Source organism: Lycium barbarum, chromosome 5, assembly GCF_019175385.1.
Source record: "Lycium barbarum isolate Lr01 chromosome 5, ASM1917538v2, whole genome shotgun sequence".
NCBI classification, from domain to species: Eukaryota; Viridiplantae; Streptophyta; class Magnoliopsida; order Solanales; family Solanaceae; genus Lycium; species Lycium barbarum.
The window spans coordinates 2,935,478-2,948,168 of NC_083341.1; the positions used below are offsets into that span (position 1 = coordinate 2,935,478).

At 33.8% G+C, this 12,691-nt stretch overlaps 1 protein-coding gene across 1 annotated transcript; it reads right to left on the reverse strand.

Annotated features, from left to right (window-relative positions):
- Positions 1-288: 288 nt before the first annotated feature.
- LOC132640139 (inositol phosphorylceramide glucuronosyltransferase 1-like) lies at positions 289-9,316 on the reverse strand. The gene is made up of 10 exons (XM_060356599.1): positions 8,768-9,316; positions 5,904-6,024; positions 5,503-5,688; positions 4,439-4,602; positions 3,858-3,965; positions 2,809-2,946; positions 2,624-2,731; positions 1,570-1,837; positions 1,360-1,483; positions 289-633 (listed from the first exon to the last, which is right to left on the reverse strand). The coding sequence occupies exons 1-10, from the start codon at positions 8,999-9,001 to the stop codon at positions 492-494; spliced, it is 1,593 nt and encodes a 530-aa protein (XP_060212582.1). The 5' UTR covers positions 9,002-9,316; the 3' UTR covers positions 289-491.
- Positions 9,317-12,691: the final 3,375 nt, after the last annotated feature.

The window sequence follows — 12,691 nt, forward strand, 5'->3', positions numbered from 1 at the left end:
ATATATTGTTGTATAAAGGTGAATATTCAAGTTATGCTATGAAATGTTGGGCTGTAGGTTTGTAATTTAAAATATGGGCTATGAATATGTAATTTTAACCCATAAATTGTTTATAACTGAAATTTTCCCAAAAAACCACAAAAAGATGCACGTCCCTTATGAGATTTGGACATTTGATCTCCCATGATTTTCATCCGCTTCCTTGGCCACTAGGTCACACTCTCTTGAGTACATTATGTGCAGTTTTTTATCGAAGTAACTTAATCATTATGCTTGGGAACATGAATAGGAACATCAAGTATTCTCACATTGGCTAGATTTTAAGAATCATATACAGACACTTTACAAAGAATTACACCTCAATCTTTCTAAAACAAGCAAGTGTGAAACCCAAAAAAGGACCTAGCATATTCTAGACATTAGTGACAAAATGAACTACAAAAGCAAGAAAAGAGCTTGCATTAGTTGGCTGAAAACTGAATTTACCACAATCAGCACAAGAAACATATACTCCTATTCATGTGTGTGCCTTTTTCTTCAAAGCCCCTCATAAACGATCTAATCGATAGATGCTCTGCAGCATATGTCATGAACGACGCCAAAACAAGGCCGCCTACGACCATCAAACCTAACCTGTTGGCAAAAATTATATATGACAGTTAATCAACTCCTATTAATTAGTCAAAACAAGCACAGAATAAAGCATGAAGTTCAAGATTTTCCAGTGCCTAAGCACACGAATAGGTCCTTCTCAAGAAAGGAACAAACTAAAACGACAAGGAAGGAATAGCAAATTGGATGACCGGGCTAAGCCATCTTGTACTGTATGCATGATTACCAGATGACACATGCATTGGAAAGTCGAAATGCATATGGTATAATCAACTAAATGAGAACAATCCGGTTGTCGAAGATGGTCTATGGTAACGTAGTGTTTCAGAGTCGCAATGCTATGAGGGCTTCAATGCCGTTAACACTACGGGAAATGACTGCATAAAGTTTAACCAGACTGGTTTACTACTGCAAACCATCTTTAGGGCCGTAAGTGTCCTATTTCTGAATATCTATTTTCATCTTTTATTCAATGTGCTCACCCAATAAAACATTTGTTCCTTAGTCATATTAAAATCCATTCAAACTGATGATGTTCAGTGGACTTCAGCGTGTCATCTATGAATACTAAATTCAAGATTCAAATTTATTTACGGAACCAAGACGTATGCGTGTAAACGCTAAATGACATGGTGTCATTCAGATGCAGCCATGAATACAAACAGATAAAAAGGATTACAGTAGATGATATGTAAACCACAGTAAATTGCTTGAAATGAAGAAAAAAAAAAGATTATTCAGAAGTACCTCAAAAACAAAGCAGTGATTCCGAAAATACTAGGCAATGCAGGGGCTAAAATTGCAAGAAATGCCATCCCTAACCCATAGTAGCACGCAGCAACATCGCAACATAATTGCTGCCGCTGATGACCTACAAGGAAACAGAACGTCAGGAACAATAAAACACTGCACGTAAAATTTAGTAAAATGAAAACTACTGATCTTACGTCAACCAACCTTTTCCAGATTCATGGTCCAAAGATGAAGGTTCAGCCCGAAATTGTCCAGCTCGATTTGCCACAGCCTTTCCCCATTGATAAACTAAGTGCAAATAACTTCCAAACTGAAGGAAGAAAAGTGTAAACGTCCACTCGTACATCAGGAGGAGACCCGTCCATGGCATTACTTGGCGGGGGATAATTACAAGTGAAAGCCCGAGGGACACCAGAACAGTAGCAAAACAGACACATATAGATATCCCGCCCAGAAAAGCAGGCACCTTCAGCTGCATAAAATTTGTGAACTTGTTTCATGTTAATATCATTTAAGAACAAGCAACATAAGCATATCATGAATTGCAAAACAATAGAAAAAGGGAGAAAATGACAAAAATAGTCCCTTCTGTTTGAGGGTAGGTTCAAAATAGTCTCTTAAGTATGCACTTGATAGTTTTGGTCCATTAAGTTTGTCAAAAGTTAACACTTTTAGTCTCCGTCAAATATTTACCGAAACATTGTCCGTCAGATATGACAGGAACTATGGGAAAAAAATAGCGGGAACTGACATTTAGAGGTATAATTTTTGTAATTTCTGCTATTTTTAATTTATTTAGAGTCTGGTGCAACTTTTTGAGGTGTAGTTTCTGGTATTCTTTTTATATCTTTTTAGTGTCCAGTGTTGTTTCTTGTGTCGCATATTTTAGGATTTGATGGGACTTTCTTGGTGTTTATAGTTCTTTTTCACTATTTCCGTCAAATCTAACGGACAGAGCCAGTAATATTTGACTGAGACTTAAAAGTGTTAACTTTGGCAAACTTGAAGGACCAAAACTGTTAAGTGCATACACAGAGAACTATTTTGAACCTACCCTCAAACATAAGGGACATGAGAGGTGAAAGAAGTAAGACTTTGCAAGGGAAAGATGTCATGCTTGAAATATAACTGAAAACCATTCTGCAAGTCGTGAGAGGCGATTCATTATTTTGCAATCTCATACAGATTAGGGAAAGGGAAAGAGCAAAAAAATAAGGACATCAAAGTTCCAAAAATTGACGGGAAGGAGCACAAATACCTGCTGATCTGAAATAATGGTGGATGAAGGAACGGAAGAATAAGCTAGGACACCTCCAGCTCTGATCTTGTAGTATAGTTGTCTAATGTGGTCAAATAATGATCGTGTCTGCAGACAGCAATATTTTTTCACTATGAAAGATACTTAAAATGCTAACAACTATTATAGTAATGACATCATTTCACCTGTAAACATGACCGATAGTAACAAAAGACTATCAGAAGTAACGGAAGCAAAAACAGAAATTTGACAAGAAGTTCATCTCTAGGATTTTTGCCCCCTCCAGTTCCAGGTAGAGATTCTTGAAGACGTACCCTAACATTCTGCAGCATGAGCGATCATAAGGTCAAACTCATACAGTTATTAGAGAAACTTAAACAAAATCCTCTCTGGCACACTAACATAGAGCTGGCAAAGTCAGCTCCACGATAGGAGCAGCAAAGTGCAGAAAATGACAAAAATGGTCCCTTATGTTTGAGGGTAGGTCCAAAATAGTCCATTAAGTATGCATTAACAGTTTTGGTCCTTTAAATTTGCCAAAAGTTAACATTTTTAGTCTCCATAAAATATTTACCAAACTGTAGGTTAGATTTGACACAAATATTGGAAAAAGAAAGTCTTAACTGTAAAGTTAACATTTTTAGTCTCCATAAAATATTTACCAAACTTTGTCGGTTAGAGTTGACGCAAATGTTGAAAAAAGAAAGTCTCAACTATAAACACCAGAAAGTCCAATCAAATCCTAAACATGCAACACAAAAAAACTACACTAGACACTAAAAAGATATAAAAAGTGGTAGAAATTACACCTCAAAAAGATGCACTAGACTCTAGAAATAAATTTAAAATAGCAAAAAATTACAAAAATGGACCTCTAAATGTGAGTTCCCGCTAAATTCCTTTTTTCATAGTTCCCGTCAAATCTAATAGACAGAGTTTGATAAATATTTGACGAAGACTGAAGGTGTTCAACTTTAGGAAAACATAAAGGGCCAAAGCTGTTAAGTGCATACTTAAGGGACTATTTTGAACCTACCCTCAAACATAAGGGACCATTTTTGTCATTTTCTCTGGCGAAGTGCATAAAATGGGGTTTATGTTGGGTAGGAAGACAGAGCCGTGGAACATGTTAGCAGGGAAGTAAAATATAGGATATTTATAGAGAAAGAAGACAACAATATTGAACGTAAAACGACTGTGGACAGTGACTAGAGCACATGGAGAAGAAAAATACCTGCCAGACGTCAACAGGTTTTAAAAGCCAAGATGTCCACCAATCCCATGGTTTAAGTGGTCCAAGTGTGTAATGAATAACTCGGAGTTCTTTCTCATCTACCATCCACTACAAATATATTAAAGCAAAAAAAAAGTCAGACCAAGGAAGGAAAAATTAAAATGCATTTAAAAAAAAAATCAAGGTCTTGCAGCCAAGATATTTCTGTTCTAAACATATGTACTCTAAAGTTTACCTTTTCTATCAAAGATTTTTACATTTATTTTCTCATAAACCCTTTACCCCACAAAAAAGAGAAGAGAAATTAACATAAATAGCCGCCCACGAAAATATTAGCCAGCAAATGTATATTTTTTGTATATTAATGTATAATATACATAAAATAAACATTTTTGATACATAATAGTGTATATTTTTTTGTATATATGGCTAGCAAATGTAACTATGTTTGGCCAAATGTGTAACTTGCTCACTACCCAACAATATAAAACGAAAGTTAAAAAAACACAAACACACACACATAGAACACACAACAGCCAGAAGAATTCAAACAAGGGCAGTCCCTTAATCCTAAAACAGACCTTGTTAGCAAGCATGTAAAGGCCAACATCTGCATTGTAAAGAGTAGAAAGTCTCTCCATTTCAGGGACCTTTCTAGAATTTAGGACCTCTGGAGGCTGGTTTGGCTCATAAACACGCGCATTAGCAAACCCAACATAGTAGGAGTTCAGAAAACCTTGATCACCTGTCAGCAGGAAGAGTAAAAGAGAAACATTTTCCACATTCATTGCCAAAATAGGAAGACTTTAATCTACACAACGAAAGCTCCTAATGAGAGTAAATGACTTCCATAATTAGACAACAAACTTAGTAAAACTATTAGACGACATAAGATAATCTGTATCCTTCCATACAGATTATATATGTTAGACTAATAAGGTTGGACCGGGAAGTGATAACCTCAGAATTAGTAGGCATTTGTCCATATAATTTGGAGCTCAAATTTGAAGTTTTGATTTGACATCAGTGTTTGTTTTTAACATTTGAACAAAATTTCATCTTCAATTTGAAATTTTGATTTCAAATCCTAAATTCACCTAAAAGGTAGGATTTCAATTTTTTAAGAATTTGAAACTTGACTGATAAGTTTAGATTTTGCAAAAAAAGACCCATAATTTTAAATTTTGCAAGAAAAAACACATGCTCGACGTGAAGAGATTGCCCATGCCACGTGGGAGGAATATATTAACTAGTTACTACTATTGTTGATTTATTGGACCAGTGGATCTTTGTAAAATTATGTGTATTTGAAAGTCTGTATATAGCATGTAATCACAAGCATTTATTTATAAACGGAACATGATGGTATGCGATTTGTTAATGCGGCACCTTAGCATATTCTGATACGTTGTTTATGAATTATAGTTTGCCCATTTGGTAAGATTGTAAGAATTGGGAAGTTTTGATAGTCTTCACAAATTGTGGAGTTTTCATGTTTATGAGAAAAACTACAACTTTTGAGATCCAAATTGCATGTCCAAACAAAATTTCAACTTCAAATCAACCTGATTTCGAATCAATAATTGCACATCATGATTTGAAATCATGGCCAAACGGGCTTAAACAGTTAAGAGAAATATCATACCTCCAGTATATGAAGGCAAAGTGGTCACCTTGCTCATCATATCCTTAAAAACCTTGTCTGATGGTTCAATCACCATTACTCCAGAATTTAGTTTCTCGGAATGTTTCAAATTTGCACAAAACTTCCCACATTTAAATAGATCTTCGATGCTCTTTACTACAATTGTATCAGCATCAAGATATACCACTGCCAAAATAAAAGGAGAAATTTCAACATTAAGGACTAAAATTTAGAAAATGTGTGCACCTCTACTTAACAAAAAGAAGGCAAACAAGTCACTATGACTGTATGACAAAGTTGAAAAGCACTCAAGAAAATCTTGAAATGTAGGAGTATATTATATCCCTTTCTTCCTTTCTGTCCAAACTTAAATTCAAGCGCTGAGCTATAGAATATATTACCTTTCTTGTACTTGGTCATGTTAAATACTTTTAGCTTTGTGTAAACACCCCAAAACCTCGTTGGCCTCACTTGATTTGGATTTGACAGTAAACTAATCTTTTCCACAATCCAACCATCAGCCTGCACAGAAAGAAACAAAGACGAAATCCTTCAATAAGATTATTAAGCCACGTCTAGAACTGCCATAGCGTCAAAGACAAATATAAAGATCGAAATTCAGGTCAACTGAAAAATATTAACGCGCGACTAATTGAGGAAACCTCAATGTAGAATAACAGCTACTACCACCGAAAAGAGTTTTAAAAAAATAACTGAAAAGTGAAGCAGCAAAAGGACATGAATACGTTGTTGCATTTGTAAGTACATGTTCGAGTCTATCTTCAACAGAAACCAAGCTACTACACCTACCTATCAAACTCAATCTTCTTAAAGTGAAGAAGCACAATGATACTTCAATTTAAGATCTTTAGTATTTACTGACTCTACGAAATTAATATTAATCGATCAATCATCATTGCCTCAACTCCAAATTATTTAGAGTAGACTATATGTATTGTTTGTATTCATTGTCCTTTTTGAATCACATACATACATGTTTAGGGCAGACGTGATGTATAAGCAGTGGATTTGTCCAAAACATTGCTCTCCACTCCCGACTTTTATATATAAGTGAAACTTTATTAGAATTAGTATAAATCGAAGAACTGGTTCAAGAGAGCATTGCCTCCTCAAGATGGTTAGAACTCCAAAACCACTTACTTAACATCCTAGGTCCATCCCTATACATGGGCATAGTTCTTTTTTTTTTCTTGTAGCAGTGGTGTCAGGTTAATTTCCACGCACCTCAACTAGTCCACCGAATGCCTCCCACCTCCCACCGGAATGCGGTTAACTCTGTCCACCAAGGCTTAGGCAGATGGGAAGATTCAATATAGAGTAGCAAGTGTTGGGATTCTAACACTGCTTTATCACCTAACTCTTCGATCACTTGGCTAGAGGCGGAACCAAAATTTAGAGTTTATGGGTTCTGGACTTGCTCTCGAATCAATAGTCGTCATAGTTACTAGTTTTGTAACTAAATGTTTATTCATATGTGATGGATTTCCTAATACAAATACAAGGTCTAAGCAAAAGTTACTGGGTTCTTCCGAACCCGCAACTAGTACTCTCCCTCCGCCCCTGCTGGCCACCCTCTTGGGGGCTAGGTGGGCCATGTTCATTTCAATTCACTATTTGATGGCACTCCACCTCCAGCCCATATTTTGGAATCCGGACGGTTTCTTGATATTTTTGCTTGGTGTAACCATTCAAATGTAAATAACATTTCCGTGCACTTTTAGGTTTTATCAGCTCCTTTAGTTTTTAGATAGACTTGAATGAATTTGTACTGGAGCTACATCATAATTTATCTACTCAATTGCATCCTCTGTATACTGATTAAATGAGAGTTCATCAACCTGGTAAAACAGCATTTAGAGGATTCATTATAACTAAACTACTGGTGTGAGCGGATTCGGCAGAACCTAGTAGTTTTGGTTCAAACCCAGTATTCTTCTTAAGAAATCCATTTAATATGTTAAAATTCTTAACTAGAACCCAGTAGCTCAATATGACAAAAATCCCGAACTCATAAACTTCAAATCCTAGCTCTGCTTCTGTTGCACTATCTTCACACTAGTTATCTACCTACTACATGACTACAACACTCATCAATTACCCGGCTCGAAAACAATTAGGGGTCGTTTGGTTGTTGGTAGTGAATTCATGTATTAAACTAGTATTATGTTAGGTAGCATTTTAGTTGCTAAGTATAAAATTCAGCACACCAAGTACGGTGTTTGGTTACCAGTTAACAATCTCGCATAACGAATAAATGCACTCTAAGTTATGAGAAAATCTATGTAAATTATTTATGCAGGATAGAAGATGGAATAACTAATACATGAATAACTAAACCCTCCATAGGTAATCCTTACATAACTAATAGTAATCCCTGCATAACTAATATATGCATTAATAATACTTGCATAACTCTAACCAGCAACCAAACAACCCCTTACTCCACAAAAACTAAATATTTGCATGAATCAAACTACACTAAGCAAAAATGACCCAAATGAAAGCACAAAGTAAAAGCTAATGCTAAGCAAAAAAAGTACATATTCGAAGGAGGTCACTGGCATATTGAGAAACTCCATCAGAGACCTAAATAACCATATCTCTAGTGGACCCAGTATCGCTAATTGATTTTCCAAGAACTCATCAGCCTAGAGAAGGGGCAGAGCTAGAGTACAGGAAATTGGTTCGGCAGAACCTAGTAATTTTGATGCAAACCTTGTATTGGTCTTAATAAATTCATTTAATATGTACAAATTATTAATTTAGAACTCAATAACTCGAAATGACTAAAATCATAAACCCGTAAGCTTCAAATCCTGGCTCCGCCTCTGTTACACTATCTTCACACTAGTTATCTAACTACTTCAACACACTCCTCGATTATCCGGCTCAAAAACAATTGCTCCCGCCATTTCAATTTGTTTGTCTTATTTTCCTTTTCCCTTTTAGCATGTTTAAAAAAGAATGTCACGTTTAGTAACTCTTTACACCAAACATCCTACATGACACATTATAGACCGCAAAATTCAAAAGTGCATTTTTGTACCTTACACACATCTTTAGTTAAGACAACAACATTCAAAAATCATTCTTTATTTTCTTAAATTCCGTGCCGAGTCAAACTAAGAGAAACAAATTGAAAACAATTACTCCATAGCAACTAAAATTTTGCATGAATCAAACTACACTATGCAACAAAATAACCAAAATGAAAGTGACTGCTAAGTATACAAAGTATACATACTCTTAGGAGGTCATTGGCATATTGAGAAACTCCATCAGAGACCAAAACAACCATATCTTTAGTGGAACCACTTTCCCTAATTGATTTTCCAAGAACTCTAACACCCAACAAGAACTCATCTCCATATAAAAGAGTCACATATGCTTCTTCACTTGATTGAGATTTGATAACCCAATTACATGATACAAACATCAATAAAAATAGAACCCCATATCTAAAATCAATTACTTTCATAGTAATCTTTCTCAAATTAAAATTTCCAGCAGAATTTAGTGAGCAAAAAGATCTTTTTTTTCAAGAAAGAAAGGAAAAAAGGGGATCTTGGGGTTGCTTGAAAATGGTATTAGAATAGTGTATCAGATATTTAAATTTTAAATTCAGGATTTGGGATTAGTATATTGTTTGTTCTTGTGTGTGTTTAGGTTGTTTCATCATGCTGGTCTATGTTGTCATATTCTACTAGGCTGTCTTTCTTGAAAGTGAGAATTTTCAAAAATCAAAGCTTTTCCAGTTACTGCTATTATCCCTTTATTTTTTGTTCTCTCTTTTTGTTTTGGTTGATGAGCCTTTAAAAAGGTTTGTGGCTTTTTTTATTACAAGAAATAGCTTAATAAATTTTACAACACTTCAATAAAATTAAGTGATTTTTTTATGATAAATATTATTTAGCGGTCTTAGTTGGGACATTGAGGTTTTTATATAAGTTTTAAGGACTAAGGGGTAGTTTGATCGTTGGTTAGAGTTATATAGGTATTAGTAATACATAGATTAGTTATGAGGGAATTTATGTATTATTTTATACAGGATTTAGTTATTTCATTTTTTGCCTTGCATAAAATAATAGAATTCCTCGTAGTTTATGTATGTATTAGTTATGTGTGTTTTTAGATTGCAAACCAAACACCGTATAGTTTTATACATGAATAACTCACCTCATAACTTAGCTACCTAACACAGTAATTACTTGCGACATGAATAACTTACTCCTAACCAGCTATCCAATGCCCCCTAAGGGTTCGTTTGGTTTGAATACAAGTCATGCAAGGATTAATTATGTTGGAATTAATTATTCTGGTAGTATTTCTCATTGATTGTTTCATTTATTGTATTAAAAGTAACATGCATTACGTAATTTCTAAAAAAAAGTTATTTGTTTGCAAAAATACCTCCATCTTATTTAGTAGAAAGGTTTGAGGCACCTCAGAGTTATTTTTGTCATTTTTATTATTTTATCCCAGGATTGTTATTCCACCCTATGCCTCTGATAACTTATTCTGGTACTATTTTTAATCCTGAATAACTTATCAAAAATTAGTAACGAAATTCAGAACTATTTTTCCTTATCCATTATAGTAAACGATCCCTATATCTTATGAATTATGCATGAATTGTTTTATTAGTGCTACATACTACTATATTTAAAAAAAAAAAAAAAAAAAAAAAAAAAAAAGTTCGCTTATTTACATGAACCTCCTACTTTTCTCCTCAGTCCCATCCTCCCCCCTCCTTTCCTTCCGCTTACGCACATTTAGTACAAGGCTGCTCGTGACTGGTTGGGTGCTCTCTTCGTCTGAGGTCTTAGTTTGGTTGCTCAGTTAAAATTTTCTTCTCCTCCGCCACAGGGGCGGAGCCAAGTGGTGGTCAGAGTGTTCACCCGAAACCCCTTGGGCAAAATATTACTATGTATACATAAAGTTAAAAACATTTTTTATGTATAAATAGTAGATATTGAACTCTCTTGACTTATTTATTTCTTGCTCTTTTATATTTTTAAACCCCTATTGAAAAATTTCTGGCTTCGCCATATGTTCCTCCTCCTTCACCATCATCATTATTACTACTACTTAGAAGACGGAGTTTGGTCGTCCCTCTTCGTCGTCCGTTGATGAGTCTCATTATTTTTTTTATGGGCCCTATATTAAACAGGCCCTAAAAAAAATATGGATTTCATATATATTAAACAACAATTAATATTTTAAAAAAATTGTGGGCCCCATATTAAATATCAACCAGTATTATAAAAAGAAAAGTGAATCTCATATTTAAAAAACAAACAATGTAAAAAAAAAAGTGGCCCCCATATTAAACACCATGCGTATTCGTAGCAAACACTAATATAATAAAGTTTTAGATACGGAGCACAAATTACAATGTTATATCAATCGTGTTTTGAACATAGCATATATAAAAAAAAAAAAAAAAATCGGACCCCATATTAAACAGGCCCATTAAAAAAAATTGTGGGCCCTATATATATTAAACAACAACTAATATTAAAAAAAAAAATATGGGCCCCATATTAAACACCATCCAGTATTAAAAAAAAGGGGGGGAACCCATCACATCCAAACTCACGGGAAAAAAAAAGTGAACCCCATATTAACAAAATCAAGCAATGTTAAAAAAAAAGAAATTGTGGGCCCCATATTAAACACCGTGCGTATTCGTAGCAAACACTAATATAATAAAGTTTTAAATACAGAGCACAAATTACAATGTTATATTAATCATTTTTGAACATAGTATCCCACATTGACAAAATCAAGCAATATATATATATAAAAAAAATGAATCCCACATTGTGGGCCCCATATTAAACACCATCCAGTATTAAAAGAAAAGTGGAACCCACCACATCCAAAGTCACGGGAAAAAAAAAGTGGACCCCATATTAACAAAATCAAGCAATATTGAAAAAAAAAAGTGAATCTCATATTTAAAAAACAAACAATATTAAAAAAAATGTGGGCCCCATATTAAACACCATGCGTATTCGTAGCAAACACTAATATAATAAAGTTTAATCGTGTTTTGAACATATTATCTCATATTGACAAAATCAAGTTATTATGTTCACTAAATATACTTAAAATATTTATATTTTAAAATAAGATAGAATTTAATGCAAAAGATAACATGACAAGTAAAATGAGCTAAACCGAGAATATTACCAACAATTAAAAAATAGTATTTCTTCGTTTAGATAGAAAATCAATTTCTACAACAAGTCTTCTCTTTTAAAAAATATTAATAAATTTGCCGATTTTGTATTCGTAGCAAACATTAATATAATAAATTTTTAGATACGGAGCACAAACTACAATGTTATATTAATCATGTTTTAAACATAACATATACTATATATATATATATATATATATATATATATATATATATATATATAATCACTATTCAAAGACAACTACATACACATAGATATACTATAATCTAAAGTGTTGGGCCCGTGCGCAGCACGGGCATAAGCCGTCTAGTTTTCAAATAATTAGCAGTTGTTTAATTATTTCTGGATATTTAAACATCTTCTCGATATTTAGCATCGACAACCGGAAGTTGTACTTTCCATTGTTTAACTCTCAGTTGTTTTTTGATGTACGGCAGATTTTATTTTATTTTTCACTATTTAAAATCTGATCTTCAAGAAGAAGAAGAACAAATGTGATTGAAGTTTATTGGACCAATTGACGTAGTTCTGAGCTATGTCAATTCTGAGCTGCGTGCAGCTCCTTTTAAATTATACTACAGTAGTATTTAAAAAGTTTATGGACAAATTACTTCAATCGCTGATTTCCATGACATAAAGTTGAAGTTCTCCATAGTTATTCCTTTAGACGAAAAAATTGTAATGCAACTTAAGGTTCATCGTGATTTGTCCCTTTTTTTTCTTTTTTTTTTTTTAATCTTTTGGGTGTCATAGATAATACAACCAATAATAAAACTTCTCAGCACTCATAAAATTTAATTTAATTTTTTGAGGTCATTGTGCAAAAATCGGGTTCGACACTTTTGTAACCCAAAAAAAAAATTGGGAACCAAACTAACCCATTAAAAAAAAAAACCAAAATAGGCTTCACGTACAGAATATGTGCGTGAAACCCGTCCCTAAAACCCAACATTTATTCTTTG